At 40.1% G+C, this 24,744-nt stretch overlaps 2 protein-coding genes across 4 annotated transcripts in view; one reads left to right on the forward strand and one right to left on the reverse strand.

Moving 5' to 3' along the window:
- Positions 1–3,018: 3,018 nt before the first annotated feature.
- Positions 3,019–8,533, reverse strand: LOC311042642 (Fc receptor-like protein 5). Its single transcript, XM_084053498.1, has 7 exons — positions 8,416–8,533; positions 7,246–7,287; positions 5,578–5,736; positions 5,287–5,388; positions 4,134–4,385; positions 3,339–3,467; positions 3,019–3,122 (listed from the first exon to the last, which is right to left on the reverse strand). The coding sequence occupies exons 1-7, from the start codon at positions 8,444–8,446 to the stop codon at positions 3,070–3,072; spliced, it is 768 nt and encodes a 255-aa protein (XP_083909624.1). The 5' UTR covers positions 8,447–8,533; the 3' UTR covers positions 3,019–3,069.
- A 2,274-nt stretch (positions 8,534–10,807) lies between these two features.
- Positions 10,808–24,744, forward strand: part of LOC311042489 (uncharacterized protein) — a 27,133-nt gene continuing 13,196 nt past the window's right edge. For 2 of the 3 annotated variants that reach the window (XM_084053249.1, XM_084053251.1), the window contains exons 1-9: positions 10,808–11,026; positions 16,368–16,709; positions 17,765–18,073; positions 19,385–19,519; positions 21,466–21,516; positions 21,729–21,770; positions 21,968–21,985; positions 23,285–23,344; positions 24,032–24,274. In XM_084053249.1, the coding sequence (XP_083909375.1) occupies positions 10,900–11,026; positions 16,368–16,709; positions 17,765–18,073; positions 19,385–19,519; positions 21,466–21,516; positions 21,729–21,770; positions 21,968–21,985; positions 23,285–23,344; positions 24,032–24,274 (1,327 nt within the window). In that variant the 5' untranslated portion in view covers positions 10,808–10,899. The remainder of the gene's footprint in view (positions 11,027–16,367; positions 16,710–17,764; positions 18,074–19,384; positions 19,520–21,465; positions 21,517–21,728; positions 21,771–21,967; positions 21,986–23,284; positions 23,345–24,031; positions 24,275–24,744) is intronic. The other variant, XM_084053250.1, reaches the window with a different exon arrangement.

Consider the following 24,744-nt stretch of genomic DNA (forward strand, 5'->3'; position numbering starts at 1 on the left):
ATTAGATTAGTATGAACACAAATAAAATAAGCACAAATTGAAAAGGAGTGTTTGATTTTAGTGTTTGTACCCTATATAGGTTACTTCACTGACAGGGGTCCTCACAGGGTCTATTACATTTGGTCCCCTCCTTTGAAGGTGATGAAGGAGAAAAAAGTGATTAACGGTAAATGTATGTCTTCTGCTGCTTGCACTTTTGACACTGCTGCTGAATATATACCTGTCTTAAGAGGTTTACAGTATCACACCTGCCATTATGTGTACTTTAATGGTAGGGTAAGGGATATGTTTTGGTTAAAACAATAGTTTTGGTTACAAATAGGTAATACATATCTAAAATAAAACACAACAAAGTCAACAGGACAGACATGTATCTAGGTCAGTTGAGGACACAGCCACGGCCAAGTATAAAGACACGTTATTGCGTAATACAGAGTGCGAGCGCGCCCACACACACACACCTCACATCACTGTCTCCGTGACATTCTGCATGTGTATACTCCCCGCCCCCTCTCCCACCCCTGGTCTCTGGTAGTTACTTGAGCTATTGAAAGCAGAGTTCTGTGGGTTATGTCAGCATGGGAGGGGGGTCCTTGGTTGCAAGTGCGAGCGTGTCTCACAGGCCTGACTGTGAAACACATCCTGTGTGTGTGTGTGTGTGTGTGTGTGTGTGTGTGTGTGTGTGTGTGTGTGTGTGTGTGTGTGTGTGTGTGTGTGGCTTAATTTGCACCTGCACTGGTGCATATTGAGTCTTATTGAGAAATATTGTCGTCTAGTGTTACTTTATTGTGTTAATAATTATTCACCAAGCCTTCCTCGGATCTTGTGTCTCCAGATTATCAAAATGATTAAATAGACATTAAATAACTGCATTGGAATCTATTATTTAAAGGGACCACAACATAAGTATGGCCTAGGTCAGTTGTTCTGCTAAAAGGCTAAATGCCAGGGCAGAAAAGCCATCAAATAAAACAAAGATTTTTATGAATTGAATTTGAAGGTTGAGAATGATATAATGAATTTAAAATGCACAGTATTAGCTAGATAAAGAAAGAAAGAAAGAAAGAAAGAAAGAAAGAAAGAAAGAAAGAAAGAAAGAAAGAAGAACGTGTTTCATTATTTCAGAATTCAAAATGTCAACAAGACACTGGTGTCTATAAACCATATTGAGAGAAAAGAAGCAAAGGAGAAAATGATGAAATCAGCCGGCACACTGGACAGGGCATCAAGGCCACTTGTCCTTTGGGTGTATAATTTTATTTAAAAAAAATAAGGGTATAAGGCCAACATTCCTGCCCTGGCTGTAGATGCTGTTTTTTGATTGAGTGACAACTGTGCATTTTATGTCTCCATTAACCACAAAGATCCAAACTAATTTAACAGTTGATAATCCAGTATTAATCTATGAATATGTTAAATGCATAAAGAAGTGTGGATGACAATCTGCATAGTTGTATTGATTTATTGGATTTATACAGTGATTTAGGCTAATACATATAATACAACAATAGCCTACATTGTTTTTCATTCAGACATGGTTGTGTGTTTAAGCACATGCAGAGGTATTGCATCTGCTACTTTTTTCTTTTGTTTTCTCTGGTAGCTCTGCTAAATCAATCACGTGTCACTTGGACTTCGTACTAAGAGCGTGACAGAGTTTTGTGGGTTTGGCCGCAGGTACTGCGTATGTTCAAGTGTGTGTGTGTGTGTGTGTGTGTGTGTGTGTGTGTGTGTGTGTGTGTGCGTGCGTGCGTGCGTGCGTGCGTGCGTGCGTGCGTGCGTGCGTGCGTGCGTGCGTGCGTGCGTGTGTGTGTTGAGTTACACAACACAAACCCCGACAGCATACAGTACATTATGTGTTTGTTCATCAAAGCATCCCGTCATGCCTTCCTGTTCTGTCTGAGTAAGAGTACAGGTGCTTTCAGTTCTACTCCAAACTATCGCCTATATATATATATATATATATATATATATATATATATATATATATATATATATATATATATATATAATAAAAAGGTCCCTTGTATATGCAATGAATGTCTTTCATAGCATTTACATTATGCACAGACTAAAAAAATAAATATTGTTTATAATGATTAATAATGATGAGGAGTGACAATAGAAAACATTTTAACTTACGTATACATTTCATCATTTTTTCTTTATTTTTTTTCACGATTTTGTAACTCATTTTTTCACCCAGTGCCAATTGCCAATGTAATCCTGGGTGCTACTCTCCCTCTGCCAGCCTAGGGAGAGCCAGAACTGAGCTCATGCCTTCTTCAATGCATGTTGCATTCAAAGCAAGTTGCTTCTTATCACCTGACAGGGGGGAGTTTCCCCGGTAGCGTGTGGAAGGTACACATTATTCCAACCAGTTCCTTTCCCCTCCATCAGGTGCCCTGGCTGACCAGGGTATGGCAGTATAGAGAGCAGGATTATAGCATGTTTTTGTGTGCGTACCTAGGGGACACAGGGAGAACATGCAAACTCCACACAGAAAGGCCCTTTCACCAACCCCACCTAGGGGAGAACCATCTAGCTGCGAGGCGACAGTGCAACCGACTGTGCCACCCTTTCACAAATATTTTCTAACAGGGGCCCTTTTAAACATACAGCCACGGGAGGGGACGTGTACGGTTTAGGCTTAGAGGCCCTCATATTTGAGCATAACAGTATATACATTTTAGAAAGCAGTAGTGTGCTGAGCTAATTGCCTCCAACACTTCTGATTGTCTACACGGCCTCCATGGCAGTATAGAGAGCAGGATTATAGCATGTTTTTGTGTGCGTACCTAGGGGACACAGGGAGAACATGCAAACTCCACACAGAAAGGCCCTTTCACCAACCCCACCAAGGGGAGAACCATTTAGCTGCGAGGCGACAGTGCAACCGACTGTGCCACCCTTTCACAAATATTTTCTAACAGGGGCCCGTTTAAACATACAGCCACGGGAGGGGACGTGTACGGTTTAGGCTTAGAGGCCCTCATATTTGAGCATAACAGTATACATTTTAGAAAGCAGTAGTGTGCTGAGCTAATTGCCTCCAACACTTCTGATTGTCTACACGGCCTCCATGATGACATCATTGATGTCCCTTCTCTTCCTTGCATTGGCTGCAGGAGAGAGAGAGAGAGAGAGAGAGAGAGAGAGAGAGAGAGAGAGAGAGAGAGAGAGAGAGAGAGAGAGAGAGAGAGAGAGAGAGTGAGAGAGTGTGAGAGAGAGAGATTAGCGCTGGGTGTAAGATAGGGCTCTGGAAGACCGTAGGACCCAGATAGACATTATGATGGACACATGTTACGGTGTGTGTTTGTAGAACATGTTTCTCTCACCTCTAACTCGGGCTCTGGCTCTCATTATGGATATGCAGAGGATGGTTGACACCACAAAAGGGATGAACATCAGTAGATGAATGATCAGATGGGGCAGAGACAAGAGGGGGGGAGCAGATGATGTTGAAGCTGTAAATAAAACAATGGCTTTCATTATCCATACCATAATCTCTTAAAGTTGACTCTCCACCCAACAGACTACTTCAGACTACAGCAGACTGCAACAGACTGGTAATCTGTTGGCAAAAGTTGGCATTTAGTTCAGCACTTATAGCCTTATAGCTGGCAGGCTGGGCTTCCAGTGTTGCCAGGTCTGTTTATTATAAGCGACTTTTGGCTTGTTTCCCTGTAAAGTTGCTTGTAAATAGCGATCTTCCCAGTCATTTTTTTTCACTGACGTGTACACAACATTTTTTGAAAACGGTGATTCGAATAATTGAAAATGTATTAATTAATTCATTTATTGAAATGAACACCCAGAAAATAGCCAAAAACTGATAACATTTTGATATATAACGCAAAAATCTTATAAATATAAATATATTAAGAGTATAAAAAAGCCATTTAAAATGTTTATGCTATTGGAATCTTACACACCTGCTCCCAAATCATTAATTAAATAATTTCAGTGTGCAGCGCAAAAGTAGGTCATATTATAGGATGTCACTCTAGCACAGGTCAGAGCTCTCTCACTCTCTCTATTTTTACCAAATGGGTTCCCAGATTGTACAAAGACTTGTTTATCTTCTCATGTTGATAATGTTAAAATAATCTTAAAAAAGGCTGAAGACTCACCTCTCACATCCACCCAGCTCTCTGGTGACTGTCCAAGGTCAGAGATGTGACACTTGTAGAATCCTTCATCAGACTTGGAGACATTGTGGATGGTCATCTGTCCTGTAGACTCAGCGCTGATGAGGGATCCATCTTTATAGAAATCAGCTGGGAGGTCAGAGGATGGGTTACCCGTCTTGTCTTTGGACAGGCAGTGCAGAGTGACATCACTTCCTTCCTTCACAGGAAGTAGAGGGCTCTCCAGGATCACATCTAATTTAGAAGAACAGCAGGAACATTTGATGGTCATAATTTCACCTACAAAGCTGTGATTCACTGGAGCATAATCACAGCCATGCTGGTATACAGTATACAGAACGGTGTCAACTATGATATTGAGTTACTACACCAGTTCTACTAAAAAATAAATACATTGAGAACTGAACATGTCAGACAAGGACTAAAACTGTCCGGGACCATTTGTTTCACTGGGACAGTTCCTCATTGACAGTATACAATATAATGCCATGGTTTTGGTACTTTTCCTGTTTTTAATTAATACAAAAAAAAGGAAGCAGTTTTACTAAAGGGTGAAGTGCTTATAAACTATTGCTATTTCCACGTGGGGTACTTTGGTGAGACAGATCTAGAGAGGGGGGTCAAGTGGGCAGTGACAAAACTAATCCAGTCCTTTTAATAAGCTGGTCTGCAGAATTACAGCTTTGTAACACTTAAATAAATACATAAATAACTGAGGATAACAGTAATACCCAAGGATCGATATCAATAAGGATATTCAGTAGGATGGTGACACTAGCACCTTAATTCATTAGATCAAAATGTTGATCAATATAATCTCTTTGTCTGTGTAAATAGAATACATAAGACGTACAGAATATGTTCTGTCATATCGGCTGTGCCTGAGGTTGGATAACATGGGAGATAATCCTGGGTGATCATTTATGCTCGAATCTTTTTTTTGTATCGTCTTGAATTGTCAAGGTTACTCAACACAATACTGCTAGACATAGACAAAATGTGACCGATTATACCTCTTGAATGGGAATGCACCTATATATATATGTGTTAACAATGATGGCATGTGAGTTATATCTGTTAACCCACCACAATACATTGATTAGAATATATATTGATGTAATTATATTGATTGTACCAGAGATTGCAATGTTGATGGACCGGCTGACTTCTCCTGAATTGGACTGACACCAGTAAACTCCTCCATCCAGATGATACAGAGTCATGGTACAGGATGCTCCTACAAACAATCACAATGACATTTCTGTCAGTTTCTTTCTTTCTTTATTTCTTTCTTTCTTTCTTTCTTTCTTTCTTTCTTTCTTTCTTTCGTTCTTTCTTTCTTTCTTTCCTTCCCATCCTTCCTTCCTTCCTTCCACCGATCCATTCATCCAATCATCCATCCATCCATCCATCCATCTCTACATACTGTCGGTGGCTCCCCATCCGTTGTTGCAGGTTCCATTGCCTTTCTTGGCATGTCTTTTCACAGACCACCCCGGCACAGAGGACCCTTCTTCCTCACAGGTCAGTGAGATGGTCTCACGTTGAAAGAACTGAGTTCTTTCAGGACTGACTCTTGGAGACACTGGAAGTAGAGTGGGTGCATGGAGAAAGCAAAAAAGAAAGAAAGGCTAAAATGATGTGTACAATTCATCATCCACTAAGAAAAGCACTAATTATATGATTGTATACAATCACACAATTGCGTTACAATTGAGTTAAAATGAGCAGATACATCTAACACTTGAAATTAAACTTTTTAATGGTCATACATTTTTTTAAATAAAAACTGTGATCCTGACAAAGCAACTCTTGTTTTCTCATGATGAGAACACTATTTATATTATAACTTCCTTGGGTCCCAACGGCAGCAAACCATGACTTACACAGACCTGGGTGGGCCACCCAGCCTGGCAGAGATATACGCAAGGCAGAGCGGCCCAGTCTAGTTTATCTTGTTATCACGATAAAACAGAGGGGGCCCTATAAAGGGCCAGACTGGCTAAACCCACTAATGTGGGACTTCATTTAGGACTGCGCAGGGGGCATTCTGGGACTCTTGCCTATACCCGCAAAACACCTGCACTACCCGTTACATTATGTGGTTTGGGCATTACAATAATAAAACCAATGGTTTCTAAGCTCTAGCCTTTGATTGCCTTTCAATAAAACCACATTTGATTGACATACATATCACCTACATGTTACTGATTAGAGATAATTTTACATTTTTGTAATCAGTTCATTATTTCCTGCGTAATCGATGAATAAAACTGAAGTGTGTAATTTGGAGAGCATTGCATTGCGCGACGCACAAATTGTCTTCTTTGAATAGACTATCATATTTATAAACACAATTGACACAAGGAATTTAATTTACCCTCTCTCTTCTGCTGATTATACGAAAATTATAATCACAGATATTTGTTGAGAATGAGGAGAGAGAGAGACCTTGAACGTTGTGCCACTGTGCGCCCTGGCCGTCTCTCTATTGCAGGCACGCCCTACCAAACCAAGTTGGCATGGTGCTTTTAGATTGCACTATGTGCTGTCCCAAATGTGTGTGGTCAAAATAGCAATTTTGGGGATAATGCAACAACACGCCCACAGCCACACCTCTAGGCGCAAATAGTGGAGTCGGCATAATAAATAGCAGGTATAGCGGTAATGTCCCTAAACCAAAATACGGTTTAGGGACAGTGCCAGCAACCTTATCCCTATTTCACGGGTAATGGGCAGAAATTCACGGCTAGTGGGTCACAGGTGTGGGTATACAGTAGCAGTGGCAAAAATAGAGGCCAATATGTTTTACTGTTACTACTTCACACATGAACATTACACCATGGATTGACCGTACATGAATCTACCGTACATTAATGAGTATGATCACCACTTAGTTCCACAGTAACCACAACGATTGCTGTAGCAAAACAATTTTAACCCACAGGTAATCATTTATTATATTGTATCTTATACATTCAATTATTTGTTTAAGTTGGGTTTGAAAATCCCTGCATTAATGTTCATTGTGAATTAGCAGGATGGTTGGAACACTTTTGTAAACTATTGTCTGAGTGCTTTGAAGGCGTCTCACCATCTGTTTGAGCAGGTGTAGAGCAGACAAGGAGATACAGCACTGTGTGTGTGGAGAGAGAGAGAGAGAGAGAGAGAGAGAGAGAGAGAGAGAGAGAGAGAGAGAGAGAGAGAGAGAGAGAGAGAGAGAGAGAGAGAGAGAGAGAGAGAGAGCATTTGGTCATAGGTCAGTTCATTTCATATTAAAGTGATAGTTCACCCCCCAAATAATTTTTTTCCTATCAATTACACCCATGGAGCCTTGAACTCATGGATATTTTTTTGCTTTTGTCGCATTCCTAAGCCAATAATGTTATGACCGGTGGCGGAGCGGTAGGAGACTCAAAGTGTCAACTTTCAGTCTCCTACCGGAGACATAAGCATCTTTCCGCCGGTCTCCATGAATTCAAGGCTTCATGGGGTGTGTAATTGATATTGAAAATATGTAATTCTTTGGGTGAACTATCCCTTTAAGTGTTATTCAAGTGCATTTCAGTAATCTTTCACTTTGCAAAGTACACCAACATAGTTCAATATGTCAATACATTCAATAATTATTGTTAACGACTAGCAGACCCAAATGCAGACATGACCCTGCAGCCTGTAGTTAGAGAGTCAAGTTAAAGGCATATATATTCACAATAAGTGAAGGGTAGGGAGGTAGGCTTGGAGGTGGAGAGCGAGCATGTGTGGATCAGCAGAGACGAGGCGAGCTGGCAGCAAAGCAAGCAGTATTTCTTTCTTTCTTTATTTCTTTCTATCCATCCATCCATCCATCCATCCGTATATGTGTATGCTTGTCTATCAATCAATACATCTGGAGGAACAGATGTCAACAAGACATGCAAAATGCTGACGTCGGAGAAGATATGCTGAGTAAAAAAAAAAGAAGCTCTTCCTTAATAAAAAAAAAAGAAGAAGAAATCCTTCACTGTGGAAGCGGTGGTCACAAGCAACATGTTCCATGAAGGCAATTGCTACTGAGAGAATCTCAGGTTGATTAACATCACATCTAGACCTCAGAACCAGTCATTTGTAGTTTATCTAATTTCAGCCGGGCTTCCATTTGCGACAAAAGAAAAAACTAAATAAACACGAAACCGTCTCTCCAGCACTTTAATAACTTTGTTTAGTATCAACATAGCAAAGCAGAGCAAGAAGAATAATATAAGATTTAAAATGACCTACTCACATGATATTATGTACGTTGATGCAAAGTTCATCTTGACAAGTGGACCGTGTGACAGTGACTGAGTGAGATCTACGTGGTTACTGGTTTGACACAGAGCCCTCTACTTCTTGACATCTGAAGGGTCCATTTCCTGTTTTGGTAGGATGTTCAGCCACGTATGTTAGCGAGCACACACACACACACACACACACACACACACACACACACACACACACACACACACACACACACACACACACACACACACACACACACACACACACACAGAACACAAAGTGTGATGCATATGCAATTATGCATAATGCTGTGTTTTACATTAATTAATTAACTAGACCCTAGCAGTCCGCCATAGAAATACATTTTACAAATATGTATATATATATGTGGAAACATACATATTTAGTTTGTTCAGGTGTGTCTGATTATTTCAACAAAACTAACAAAAACATAATTACTCTCCTCCACATCTGTGTAGTGTATTTCAGAGTAGAAACTCTCAATAGTTTTATAAAAAAGAGTTTGAAATAATGTATCTACTTGAACCCTAGTGGCCCTATTCTGAGCATATCATAATAGAAGAACATTCAGCAAAAACAGGCGAACATTCGACAAAAAGCTGATCTACACGTTCACAAGGTGTCACTACGTGATGCATTGTATGCTTGTAGATCGCCTATTTTCGACACAGATTTGATGTAGTGGGAAGAAGGAGTGGACCAAGTATTGACCCCCTGGGGAAACCTGGTCAATATACAGTATAGGGTTTAAGTTGTTCATTTCCGGGTTGACTTCAATTATCCTTTCCTGCTATATGAATAAATAGGCTCCAACACCATAAAGTTGACCTTGAGGACCATAGGCGGCGGGTGAGCTTGACATTTGGGAAGGCTGGGGATCGGGCACGCACGAAGCGCGCGTGCGAAAACAATTGCGGTTTCTGGTTGGATTGTTAGTTTCTGTTGGGTTTTTGGTTACTTTATTTCGGTTATAGGGTTAGGGTTAGGGTTAGATTAGGGTTAGGTTTTTTAATTCATGTTTTTGCCTGATTTTACTGATTTATTATTAATTCCCAGAATTTCCCAGCATAACATTTGGGAAGGCTTAGCCTACCCTAGCCTTCATTACCCGCCGCCTATGTTGAGGACCTTTTATAAATAAAGGTACCACTTACATACAGAGAGAACTGTAGGCCTACAGTCACTGTGGAATGACTTAGGTACCATTAAGAAAAAGCACTGCCAAGCAGAATGCCCACAACACTCCAGATTAAACAAAAGTCTCAAGGTGCACGGCTCAACAATGTAAAGAAAGTGAGAAGCCAGCACACAATATACATCCTTTTTTAATTACCTCTACATGAACAGCATTTCAACCTAACAGGTCTTCCTCAGCGTTCATCTAAATAACGATTCAACACTGACAACTAGTGGTAAAATGTCAAACAACCAGAAACATTATCAGTTGGAATGTTTAAAAAAAAAATTGGACCTGGAACATACAAATGAAGTTCATAAATAATATTTGTGCGGTTCTCTTTCCTGAATGGATGAAATTAGAATCCTGACCTAGAAAACAATACAGTATGTTTTATTTACTAAAGGAACAGGTAGAAAGCCTGGTGACGTGGGGTTAACAGCGACCTCTGTTACACAATGCAACTGTCATACTGATACTGTAGCCTACGTGTAAAATCCATGGTTTAAAAATTAAAGTAAGTCAGCAACCCAGAAAACGACAAAGTGCAGTTGCGTCGTCACTTTTTATTTTGCATTTACATGGAGACGCTCCAGTGATTTCAAACGCTGTAGTGTGCATACTAGGTGGCTAGGTGGCGGTGACGCGCTGCTGTTTACATCTAACGCTATGGTTTCATGCATGCAGTTGCCATGTACGCTTATTATAAGTGACTTTGGGCTTGTTTTTCCTGTAAAGTTGCTTGGTTGTTGCGGGTTGCAGTTTTGTGGGCTTGTTTTTAAAGTATAGTTCCTTTTTTGTTTTAAACAGTCCTCAAACATGTCAAATTATTGTCTTTCTCCACAGACCATCAGAATTAAAAAATATATATATTCAAAGGTTTGCAAAAATGTTCAAGATTTTCATAGCGCAGCTATTTTTGAATAGCCAAAGTATGAAAAGGTTAAAGTGGTTTGTGATACTATTATTAACAGATTTAGCTGGGGACCCCCTGGAACCCCCAAGGACCCCATGGTTTAAAGTGCTCATTCAGCCTAGTCGCTTCTTTTGGGCTTGTTTTCATAGAACTGGCTGCTTATTTCTCTCACAACATCTGGCAACATCAAACGTTGCGCTGTTTCCTCTGCTGTATGTGTTAACATGGAGACGGGACAAAGTTTTCCACCCTGGAAGGAGGTTTCACTTAGTTTCACTTAGCCCCGCAAACACCGTTCCCGTGTAAACGGACGGCACGTCTGATACTTTATTTTGCCGTTTTCTGTAGAGACCGTCCTCGTGTAAACGGCAGGAATGATGGCAGTTAACTCGGTCTCATATTTTTTCTTCCAAGTCAGTGTTTGTACTACTAGAAAAATGTGGATTTATTTCAACATCTTCTTGGTGATATGGATCCTCTGTTACAACACATCTGTGACAGGTACATTTGTTATAGCCTACATTACAAATACAACAAAAGTTATGTACAGTTAATACCGACAGGGAAGGGAGGGCATGCAAAAGCTTAGCAACAAATAAAGTGTGTTGATGTTTTCTTTCTTGATCCCTTTTTTCCTTCCATTTTGCATGAAATGCCACAAGCACTGGACCGATCGGCAGTGGTGAGCTGTGGATTTTTGAACTAAGGGTACTGTATTTTATGACGTCACGCGCGCGCACGTGCGCGCACATAGCCACTCAGCTCAGTGCTAGTTGAAATACTGTATTCAACATGTGATTATTAATGTAATCATATGTATTATTATTTTGTTGTATTGTTGCATTGTTAATTTGTTGTTTTTATTTTTGTTTCAAATTAATTATTTTATTTTCCTTTTAATTTTATATAAAATCCCTTTACATAGACTCACCCACACATAAGTAGGCCTACTTAAAATAATCAGACAACTTGTCTTTGTCTTGTCTCAGAGAACTGGGTCCTCTGCTAAGCGATCCCCTTCACACCTTGCAGTGCAGAGATGTTGTCTGTCATTGTGAGAGGAATGTAACACATTCAATTCAAGTCCGTGTCTTTTCTCGAGTAGCCAATGTTATGCAAAGCAGCAGACGCTATTGAGAACGGCTCGCCACTGACGGCGCGAACCTTGAGAGGCTATTGTTTTTAAACTTAAGGCGTTAAAGACCGCCGCTGACGGTGCGTGCACGCGCGCCCCCAGCTCCCACAGTGTCAGAACTAAGGGTACGCCGTACCCCCCCGTACCCCCTACAGTTCAACCCTGCCCATCGGTGATAGATGTAGTATACAACCCTTGTAGACGTATTTATGATTCTGACGGAATAAATACTTCTACGAGGGTTGTATACTACAGCTAGATCGGTGACAAACTTTGAACAAAACCTCTCAGTAGGCCAAGGCTCATTCATACATTACAAATAGTATGCTTTCACAAAAAAAGTTATTAAAGGAGGAGTTCACCCAAAAAATTACTTATTTTCTATCAATTACACACCCCATGAAGCCTTGATTTCATCGATTCTTTTTTGTTTCTGTGGCATTCCTAAGCTAATAATTTGATGACCGTGTGTATTTCCGGTAGGAGAGACAAATAATCTGCTTTGTGTCTCCTACCGGATACATTAGCCGGTAGGAGACGGGAATCAAATTATTAACTTAGGAATGCCAAAAAAAATAAAATAATAATCCATGGATTCAAGGCTTCATAGGGTGTGCAATTGATAGAAAATAAGTAATTTTTTGGGTGAACTCCTCCTTTAAATAAAACACAGACTCAGAGTTATGGTAAGTAAATTAAGGTGGTTTATTCTAGTTGCACGAGAAAGTTCAAGCGAGGCTTCACAGATAATGTATAAAAAACAATCTGAAGCTCGCCTCAGAGTGTCATTTTTATCAGCATTCTAATCTTGTAGCCAAGCCCATAACAACAATTCAACACAGTTAGAGTACGAAGGTTATTTGAGTGACTGAGGTGGATATCCTTGAGCCGGCCAGGCTCTTCCGACGATGTGAAGTCATAACATTTTATGAAACATAGAGTATTTCTGTGTCAGAGTGTTATACTTTACATGACATCTCAACATTTGTCTATTATAGAACACCAATATCTGAATAGGGAAATGGGTCATGATTTATGCAATTTATACAAAATAATACAAATATGACTATCAATTTCAGATCTATCAGTCCTGTTATAGCGCCACCATTGGGCCATTTTTTGCAAAACAATTTATTTGCTATTTCCTACAAATTGTGTCCAAACCTCCCGCAATTTGTTTCACCATATCTCTATAGTCATGTGATCAAGTGGTATCTGTCATATTTCTCATTTGCACTTTGCGCACACACTCACAGTAGGCCAAGGGAGAGCCTCAACCCCACATTTTATTTGCCTCATCTTGGCGCTATAGTTTTGGCCAATAACTCTTAAACCAAAGCTTGAACAAATATGTGTTTCAGTGGATTCCTTGGATTCTCTCTCCATATAGGCCCATCGAGGTTTGCAGTGTAAAAAAAGTTGTCACAAGTCAAGTGAAGTCCTAGTCTTTGATAGGCCAGTATTACATTACTTGGTTACACTACTGGATGTAGGTACAGTATGTAATAGTCTGATCAACAAATCAATCCATATTTTTCTATGAGATAATTGTCCATAGTTATTTTTCTGTAACTTCTGTACTCTAGATTACATTTTTGAGCATAGACTACACACCGCGGTAACCTAAGCCTCCAGCTGCGAAACCCTCGTAAAGTGAGGTACTGTCTGAAATATGTCACTCATTAAGTAGTGTAATTATAGGCGGATTATGAGACAATGGGCCGCTGGGCAGATGTCTTAATATTATTATGACACCTGCACCTTTTTCCCCCCAGGATTTTAGAGATTCCACTGCTGTTTTACATTTTCTTTTTGCTTGCCCCTCTAAAGTCCTATAGATCATCTGGCAGGATAAATATGTACTTGGTATCATGATGGTTTATTTCTTGTAACATCTAGCGAATGTATAGGCTATAGGGCATAGCAATTTTTCACATGTAGTCCAGTAATATTGGCACTTGACCTCCCACTAATTGCAACAAAAACAAACTCAACTGATTTTGTGTCCTTAATATGTCCTGAATGAGAGGAAAAAATCACACCCAGTGTGAAGTGGGCGGTGTGGTCACAGTGGTCATCACAGTGATGGAAGTGATTCACTTAAAAAAAAAAAACATAAAAGTGTTTTTTTTAAGTGCATAGTCCTATTTATAGGGCTATGCACATGTGTCATGTGTTTCTAGCCAATCACAGTCCTGAATAGAGTCATGGTGGCCAATCACAGTGCAGGGTTAGGGGGTACAATGGTGGCCAATCACAGCGCAGGGTTGGGGGGGTGCAATGGGTGTCGATGTCCAAACCTCACATATAGGCCAAAAAGTCGCAAGGAATTGCATGTAGGGAAATTTCAAAATGGCCGCCATCCACACTGTTATTACACATACAATTATATATCTTGAAAACCGAACACTGTATGAAGTCAACATTTGGCAGGTGTGTTGCTGAGGACCCAGAGAAATGCAGTATCAAGATTGAACTTGTTTGGATGACCGGTTCTTAAGAAAGCTGCAATTAAGTGGCCCATTCTAAACAGGCATACACATGGCTGCCAACTATTTCAGATTTTTTTGCAGTAGACTGCCAGAGATTTTTCAGTGAAAAAATGTCCCATTGACGCCCATGTTAAAAAAATATTTAAGCATGTTTCCTTGTCTAATTTCCACACAAAAGGTTCAATACTGTCCACTATCAACCAGAAACTGTGTTGGATGCATTACAGTGCTTGTTAAAAAAAAGAAGAAGAAACTAATCTTAACCCTTCAAGTGCCATTTCTGTATGTTATGCATTATGCATTTGTATGCACTCGGTTTTCATGATTATTTCATATACATTCTTATGTGAAGCACTGTGCATGTGATTTTGTTGATGTAAAACACTGCATTTTGTTGTGAAGATACCATCTTCTCTGTTGCGAAGATGGTGAGCCGCCGGCACTGTCTCGCCAATGCTGAGCTACAAACGCCACCTGCAGAGGTAGGCTACCATGGTGCCCATGTCTTGGTTGAGAGCGTCTTCCATCACCTTCAATTATAATTAGACCTATTTGATTCCGTGGGAGAAATTAAGTTTCAGAAGTGTTCAGTGTATTGTCATCGGGACACATCAACAACTTGGCAGGGCCGGTAATCGAACTTGAGACCTTCTGCTTCTGAGGCTGGCTCTCTACCCATTCAGCTATGGCCATCCTGTTGGTCTTTGCTTCCATGTTAGTCATCTCAGCATGATGGCTAGGTCGTCCACATAACCATATTTTTTTCATGTTGTAAATGGTGCATTTGTATAGCGCTTTTATCCAAAGCGCTTTAAATAGATTGTGCATTACATTCACCCATTCACACACCGATGGCGGAGGAAACCATGCAAGGCACCAACCTGCTCATCGGGAGCAATTAGGGGTTCAGCGTCTTGCTCAAGGACACTTCGACACTAACTCAGTGGGAGCCCCCCAGCCCGGGATCGAACTGGGAAACTTGAGGTTTCCAGTTCACTGTACCCTGGCCACTCTACCCCTGAACCACTGCCGCCCCATGTTGTATCTGGTAGGTCATAGATGTACTGTAGATGTTACAGCATTGAGGAGAGAACACACCCTTACAGAATACTATTCCTCAGTCATCTGAGCCAGCTGTGCCGGCCATTACTGGTCTGTAGAGTGAAGCTGCGGTTTGACAGCATCTCCATGATGAAGTTCACCATATTTCGAACAGGGATTGTCCTCCGAAACCTCAGGTGGAATTCACAGTGCCAGACAGTGCCAGACTATTTTCGGATTTAGTAATACAAAAAAAAATCTAAGTTCTGATTTATAAAACATTTTTAATTCACTTCATAATAATAATAATAATAACACTAATAATAATAATAATAATAATAATAATAATAATAATAATAATAATAATAATAATAATAATTCTAATAACTTTATTTCACTTTCATACAGAAAATGCAGCTTAAAGTGCTTCACATAAACATGTATATGAAATGAACATTAGTTCATAACAATGCATAAAATGCAGCAATAGCACTCGAAGGGTTAAGGCTTTTTTTCTTTTTCTTTTTACAAGTGCTGTACTACATCCAACAGTTTCTGGTTGATAGTGGGCAGTATTGACCAGCAGGTCTAATTTTGCAAAACACATTTTAGGAACAAAATGCCTCAAATCATGAATGCAGTGTCCCATTGCTGTGAAAGGCCAAAGAAGAAATGGCACATTTTCACATTGACCTATTATATCGGCACTAGGAGGCCACCACAATAACCTACCTGACCTGGGGGAGACCTGTGCTCTGTTCTAGTAAAATATAGTATATTGTTGCTGTTGGTCAGAAACCAGCTAACTCCATCTTTTTTTTCCCCATAAATCGGTGCTATTGAACACCCTTTACGTTAAAACATATTGAACCAATGGAAAGTATTAAAAAGCGCTTCTGACAAAACCTAAAACTTTCTGCTAAACCAGCCAAGTCCAAAAGGGGGGTGGAGTTAGCTGATTTTGCTGACTCCAGGCTCCACCCCCTTTTGACCTCCAACCTCATTGTGAGCTTGGAGGTTCATTTAGCTGTAATTATCAATGATGAACAAAACCTCCTAACTCCACTTTTTTTTGTTTTTCTCATTTCCTGAAAAATGAACATTTTGGTGTTAGCTGGTTTCTGCCCGACAGGAGAGATATAATATAATTAAGTATGCAAATATTTGTTTCAAGGAGAACCTCGGGTGATTGGGACCTCTCAGGCTGTGCTGGCCAAAGTGGGAGACGATGTGACACTTCCTTGTCACATTGAGCCATCTGTCGACGCCACAAGGATGACGGTGGAGTGGACGAGACCTGACCTGAAACCAGAGTTTGTTTATCTCCATCAAGATGGACATTATAATACTGATGATCAGAACCCGTTGTATAAGGAAAGGGTGTTCCTGTTTGCTGACAAGCTGTCTGATGGTAACATCTCGCTGAAGCTGTTCGGAGTGACGCTCTCAGATGAGGGGGGCTACAAGTGTTTTGTTCCAATTCTGAAGACCAGCAGTTTGATCCAGCTCCTTGTTGGTAAGATAGATGGATGGACGGACAGACAGACAGACAGACAGACAGACAGACAGACAGACAGACAGACGGGGGTCCCCACATGATTTTGGGGGGTGGGAGGGTCCCCAGGTGACAATGAAGTGACAATTTAAGGACTTTTAATACCCTTTAAATACCTAAAAAAAGAAGAAGAAAAGATAAGAAAAAGAGTGTTACTGCATCAAAAGTAATCAACAAACTATACTATAAAAAACTGGTCAAACATTGGCCAAAAGAAAACGCACTGAGCACAATTGTTTGGCCTGTAAAAATAATAAGCGTGTGGTCGCAATGTAATATTTAACTGGATCAAGCAGGGATGGAACTCCCATTCTCCCATTCAGCTCACCAGGATCACAACAAGCTTCGCCAATGAAGATGTATTCTTTGATGAAGCTGTTGCCTTTTGTACAAGGTACACTAATGGTTGCTGCTGTTGCTCTACATGTTTGTTATAAATGTGGAAAGCAAAACATTGGACACAATCAGTTTAAAAACAATTATACCATTTTAATTTGAGGTTGCGCTTTTCATCTGATTGATGTCCTGTTTACTTCACATGGTGAGACTGTATCTGATATGCACAAAGAAAGCAACGGTTTACATCAGATATGTTGTACTCCAGTGGGTTACCAACACAGTCACCACAAATCTGAAACACCCACCCCAGTCCTGCTTGTTGCTCTCATTAGAATGTGTCGAGTCAAACTAAATGTAAGGTAATTCCAAGTGCTTGTCAGGTTGGGGGGTCCCCAGTTCAAATGGGATTATTTTTGGGGTTCTCCAGTTCAAATGGGATTATTTTTTGGGGTTCTCCAGTTCAAATGGGATTATTTTTGGGGTTCTTCAGTTCAAATGGGATTATTTTTGGGGGTCTCCAGTTCAAATAGGATTATTTTGGGGGGTTGCGGCCTGAAAAGGTTGATCTTTTTTTTTTTTTTTACTTTTTTTGAAGTTATAAAAACTACAAAAACACAAACTGTACAGTTAATACAGTTTGTAACACAACCTCATGTTTATATCTATTTTTGTTGCAGGGGCTGTGTCTCAGCCAGTGATCTCCGTAATTGGACCAAAAGATGGTGGTTCATCTCTGACATGTGATTCTGGGTGCTGGTATCCACAACCTGACGTGTCTTGGCTGGACAGTGAGGGAAACCTCCTCATTAATGAATCCTCAGTGACAGTCAGTCATACCCAACACTGTTACCATGTCCAGAAGAATGTGACGGTGAGGCGAACAGGTCGGGTGACATGCAGAGTTCACCTACCACACTTCAACCACACTGTTGAGATACACCATGTCATCCCCATCGCAGAGATACGCACTGTCATCTCCATCGCAGGTAATGAATGTTTTCATTACTCTTTAACGTCCAACTTGCAGGTAGCATGTTTGTTCAATAACCAATGTGGCCAAGTGACTTTCATGAAGAGAGAGATAATGTATATTCTAGGGAATAATACGAATACTATATATTCAACGATGGTGGTTGAACTTGTTACAACATACAACAGGTATTAGGCATGCCGGTCCAGGTCTGACTGAAGTCCAACCAATATACAAGAGCAAATTGCTGCATGCGACCGTGTATCATAAGACCATTAAATATGTATACATATTTGCAATGCATATTCAGGATTTTGATATTCAGGTTCTCAGGGCCTATTTCTGAACTAACCTGTCAACATGTATTGTATTATACATAATACATCGCTCTCAGTTAGAGCCCTGGGAGCGAGTGCACCAAGGTCGTCCATAGAGCACCGAAGTCTAACGTCACTGCCGCTAGAGGTCGCTGTTCCGCTAATTTGTGGCTTTATTTTTTGTGTTGAAATCCCTATTGGGGAACGTCATATAAGAACTGTGTTCCAAACATAAACACACCACCTCGGCGATTCTGTCAGGGGGGTGGCTCTGCATCGTTTTGATACAGCCTGTTTCTGGCGAAAATGGAATTCATTCTACCTTAAAAGTCTGAAGAACTACTACTTCTGGGTCTGAAATCACTGTCCCTACAGCAGCCGCGTTCATGGGAAATTTAGTCTTTGGGTCGTTTGACTCGTTTCTAGCGTTTATTGTGTTACTCTTTCCACCTTCAGTCGATGCTCCACATCCATATGAGTACAATCGCCGGGGTGGTGTGTTTCATTTTCGAACACAGTTCTTATATGAAGCGATGTAAGATTCCCCAAGATTTCAACACAAAAAACAAAGCCAACGACCAGCGGAACAGCGCCCTCTACCGGCAGTGACGTCAGGACTTCAGTGCTCTATAGATGCTGAGACTAGGGGCCCTATTTCAGGTTCAAGTTGCTAAAGCCACTAATATCGGACTTACGACTATAGGCAAGGGGCGTTGCCCTTCAAAAGTTGCTATTCTTGGACATCTCCGTTACCCGCTAAACAACTGCGCTACGCCACTACCCGTTACATTATGCATAGGTGTGTTTTGGGCGTATGATTAAACCAATCACCCTGCCAGACCCTGCCAGATTCCAGGCAGGAATCAAACCTGTGAGCATTGTGCCACGGGACAATGCTTCGAACCATTTTAACTCCATCATTGATGTATTGTTGTTTCTTTATTTTTTTTTTATTATTTTTTTTACAATGTTGACAACAGTTAAACAAATCATGGTTCACTGTCTTTCAGAACATGTGATCCCTGAAAGCAGTGCACTGAGTCCAGGAGTGATTGCAGCGATTGTTTGCAGTGTTTTTACAGTAATTGTCATCTTGGTGGCAGCACCACTGGCATATCTCCATGACAAAAAGAAGAAACAAACTAGTAAGTCTTGGATGGATTTGTTATTTATAGTCTTCGCCAGGCCGTCCAGTTGACGGCCAGAGACTATGCTTCCGCCAGCTCCGTCCGTCCGTCCGTCCATGAGCAACTCATCTTCAGCACTATGACACGTTGCACACACACTTTTAGTAGGCCAAGGAAGAACCTCTGCCCCAAAGTTTTCTAATCGTCCTGCGACTGTAACGCGTCGCCCTTCACATATAAATAATAACTCTTGAACCTTAAAATGCCACGGAAGCTAAGCAACACATTTGACAGAGAGGTAGAGGAGAGAGAGAGAGAGAGAAATGAATTAGAGGTTAAAGTAAATAGATTAGAAAAACTCATGAGGCGAGGCCTCTGGTCATGCTGTGATTGACAGGATTCGACCATCTGATAAATCACACCTGAGCCCCGTTGTTAGATGATTCCTGGGCTCAGAGCTATGGTGGTTTCTACATCCATTGATAAATGTCACATGATCAAGATGTATCTTCTTTTTTTTCATACTAGCCTGGTTCCAGACGAATCTGCCATTGCAAAAAAAAATTGCCCTTGGCAGATTAGGTCTGGCCCCTCTCAATAGAGATTGTATTTCTCTCCCTCCGAAGTTGTGAGGGACCGATCAGGGCCCAGTATGAAAATATGGGGCGGGTTTATCACCAGGGACATTTTTTTTATTTGCCCCTCGGAAATGCAGGTTCCACACATAGATTCCAGACTAATATCTAGGCAGTGATATTAGTCTGGCAATGCCAGGCTACAGTCATACAGATATGAACTGAAGTATAAAAACAAGGTATCTCGGAATAAAATGGATTACTGGATAAGTAAATACAAAGAGTGAGAAGAAAGATACATTTTATTATTTATTTAATAGTAAAAATCAAGATGTATCTGTAATATGTTTGCGTCCAATTACCATGAAACTAAGCCTCCACTCCTATTTTCTTTATAACAACCCGCTTCACGTTTTGGCCTATGACACTTGTCGTACAACCTGATTACTTGAATCATGGCTCCGTATATTATGCCCAGCCCATTTGTTTCAGACAAAATTTCAGGCATTTTGCGTTTTATTCAAAACACAGTTTCTGCTACTACTCTTAGATTTTCATATATATATTTAATTCCGATTAACTATGACTGAATTCCAAAGTTTGCAAGCCCTGGTTAAGCACCCCGGCCTGGTGGAGACCTACGCTCTGGAGTGCACTTTTCTCGTATATTTTTCAAAAGTATTAGTAGTAGTTGATCTGGGGGTCCATGACATGAAAATATTTGAGAACCACTGGTTAAAATAATAATTAAAAACTTTCGGAAGCAAGCCCAAATAAGCAACTACACTTTAGAAACAAGCCCAAAAAACGCAACCAATATTATATTTACAATCAACTTTACTGAAAAATCTGCCCAAAGTCACTTATAATAAGCGGACATGGCAACACTGTTCAAAACAGTGCAGTGAAGTTGAAGTTGGATATGTCATTTCCTGTTGCCTTTTATGGTGTGAAAAGGTCAACATGTGACTTGAAAGGGCGGGGGAGACATCTCAGACGCCGCTGAGTTGGCTCTAGCGGCCTTCGCAACGTTCGGTGTGGCGACTCGCCAGAGATGGAGTGCCTCTGTCGCTTTAACTGTTTTGTTGTCAAACCGTCTTTGTCCTCTTGAATGTATGACCAATCACACACAATGTTCACATTGCTGTCTCTGCGGAGATGTTCAGCTACTTCAAAGGAAGTGGAAGGAGGTGTAGCTGATGAAAAAAGAAATCCTCCACAGTGACATAATTGCGTTCTTATTAGCTGGCCAAGCTTTGTTTCCACAATGAGTGAAGTGCAGATCAAAGATATCCAAAATTATGAAATATCTTATAATTCATTTATTGTAGTTATTATTTTTGGACTCTTTTATTTGTATATAATATTTCTGTTGTAACCCTTTTGAAGGAGACTTGGCTGATGGCTTGCCTTCAATTGAAATGAAAGATAAAGAAAAGGGTGAGTATTTTTTATGTCCTTGGTACTGTTGACTGCTTAAGTTAACGGTAAGACTGAATATTAAGTTTGTATCTATATGCATGCTTTATAATCAAGTTATGGTAGTTATAATGTTCTATATTTGATCATTCCACCCATCTATGCTAATAACAATTGTGAATATCAATATGATTAGTGCTGCCACACTGACCAATCACTGTATAACATCTCAGCTGTTACAGAAAAATTCGAAGTCACAGTCGACGATCAAGAAGGTAAGTGTGTGTGTGTGTGTGCGTGTGTGTGTGTGTGTGTGTGTGTGTGTGTGTGTGTGTGTGTGTGTGTGTGTGTGTGTGTGTGTGTGTGTGTGTGTGAGTAAGTACGTGCGTGTGTGGCGCGTAACCATGTGTGTAAGTGCATGAGCTATACAAGTATAGACAATAATATAAATCATTATTTCATATTGTTTCAGATCAAATCACCCATTTTGGTAAGACACAGTAACTTCAATATATTGATTATATTAATCAAACATTATATTTCACAGGAAATGAAGATATTTTGTTAATAAAAGTTAACATTATGTGTAACATACATTCCCCCTATACAGCAAATCTGGAAGATGCTCAATATGTGGTTAAGTACTAAGTACAGAATTCATAATGTACTTAATATAAAGACATTGGACCCGATTCACTAAGCAGTTTACACCCATATTTTGAACGTAAAGGAATTTACGCAACTTCCCACGTTAGTAGTCTGTTTCATTCATCTCTTTATGTCGGTTAATTTAGCGGGAGGTTCTTCCTTCTCAAGTCTGCTTTACATGGGATCAAACCTTGCGTATGTCTTTAGACTGCTTTACTCTTCATGCAAAATAGTGCCAAACCTCAAATAAAATATATATGTGCCCAACATTTGTCAACACACATATATATATATATATATACATATATACAAAAATGTAGCGCGTTGTGAGCTTGTAGATCTGCTATTTTCAAAAAAATCTTCAAATAAAATGTGGAATATTTGGAAGATTTTTTTTCTAACAACACAAATCTGGTACAGGGCTACCTGACACAAAACATTTTCAGATGGGGGTTAGGGACAAATACATATTAATTTGGGGGTCCATGACATGAAAATATTTGAGAACCACTGGTTGAAATAATGATAAACTTTCGGAATCAAGCCCAAATAAGCAACACTTTAGAAACAAGCCCAAAAAAACACAACCAAGCAACTTGGTTGTGTCTACAAGCAACTTTACTGAAAAGTAAGCCCAAAGTCACTTATAATAAGCGGACATGGCAACACTGTTCAAAACAAAACAGTGAAGTTGAAGTTGGACATGTCATTTCCTGTCATAGAGTCGGCTCCAGCGGACTTTGCAACGTTCGGTGTGGTGACTCGCAAGAGACGAAGCGCCTCTGTCTCTAACAGTTTTTTTGTCGAACCGTCTTTGTCCCCTTGAATTTATGACCAATCACACACAATGTTCACATTGCTGTCTCTGCGGAGATGTTCAGCTACTTACTACTTATTACTTTTACTACTTAAAAGGAAGTGGAAGGAGGTGCAATAACTGATGAAAAAAGAAATCCTCCACAGTGACATAATGTTGTTCTTATTAGCTGGCCAGGATTTCTTTCCACAATGAGTGAAGTGCAGATCAAAACACATAATTCCCAGAATTTGTTTTATTTACGAAATTATGAAATATCTTCGTCATTAATTTAGTTTAGTTATTATTTTTGGACTCAATATTTCTGATGTAAACCTTTTAAAGGACACTTGGCTGGTGGTGTTACGTCACCTCTTGATGGCTTGACTTCAATTGAAGAAAAGGGTGAGTATTTTTGTATGTCCTTGGTACTGTAGTTAACAGTAAGACTGAATATTAAGGTTGGGTCTATAATGCATTATAAACACATTTATAATGCATTACAATGCACTTATAAAGGTCATTACACACCGGCGATTATGCCAATATACGCAAAATTCGGACTCGATCCGAATAATTAAAAGACACTTTTTCGCTTCGCTTTTTCGCCTTTTCGCTCCATGGAAGGTTTAAAAAAAAAACGTATTATTCGCATGAAAAAAACGCCCCCGGTGTGTAAGGAGCTTAAGGCTTCATAACACTTGTTATAAATATGTATAAATATGCATAAAAACATATAACAAAGACACTTATAACCAAGTTATGGTAGTTATAATGTTCTGTTTCGCTGAACTGATAATGCATTATGACCAGCACTGTTATAAGTGTTATAATGCCTTATAAGTTCATTTTAATGCAATATAAATGCAATAATAATGCATTATAGACCCGACATTAATATACAAGTGAACTAGTGAATAGATTGTTGGCTGCTGCTTCCTTTTGTTCTTCTGGTTGCCATTGTGTACATCCTCAGTATCTTATCCCAAAACGTTAAAAATACCAGTTGGTACACTACTGTTTATGTTGGAATGTGTAGAAATCTTAATTTTATGCATTTATCTCAACCACTGTGTTTTTCTTTTCAAACAGCACGTTTTGTGATGGAGAACAGGAAATTGTTGAAAGCAAATGTTTCCAGAGTCATGGCTGTAGTAGGCAGTCTAGGATCCAAGGTCGATCCTGAACTCCGCACCGAGATGGAGACCATTCCATCAAGCATAGGCAAAATGATCTTACTGTATTATATGGTGTTAGATAAAGGGGATACCGACACCAGAGCCGCATTTTACGATGCCCTTAAAAAACATGAACCCAACAGTTTGGAGAAGAATGGTAAGATCATATGTATTCACTTTTAAAAGTATTATTACACCTTCTGATAGTTCTATTAGAATGTTGACATGAAATAATAATCCTGCTAATGTTTCAATTGCTCGAGGCTCCTCTGTTTTATGCATGTGCAACATACACAATGTTACTTTTGCATGTCGTAAAATTCATCACTCTTAGTCACGGCATTGCCGTGTATTAGAGGGTAGCACGGTCCACAAAATGGGATCCGAACCGAAACGGACCCGTGGATAATTGGACCGGTCCGAACGGAGCCGAGAAAACCTTCTAAATTACTGGACCCGGTCCAAAACGGGCCCGGGATAGGTGGACCCGGCCCGAAACGGGACCGAGGCAAACTGGACCCGTTCCGAAATGAACCGAGGATAATTCAAATGTATTAGACTGACCGGGTCTCAGACCCAAACTGGACCCAGAGCTCATTTATTGCTAAAATCACTGTGGTATTCTTC

This window comes from Gymnoscopelus microlampas (genome assembly GCF_963454915.1).
Source record: "Gymnoscopelus microlampas genome assembly, chromosome: 3".
NCBI classification, from domain to species: Eukaryota; Metazoa; Chordata; class Actinopteri; order Myctophiformes; family Myctophidae; genus Gymnoscopelus; species Gymnoscopelus microlampas.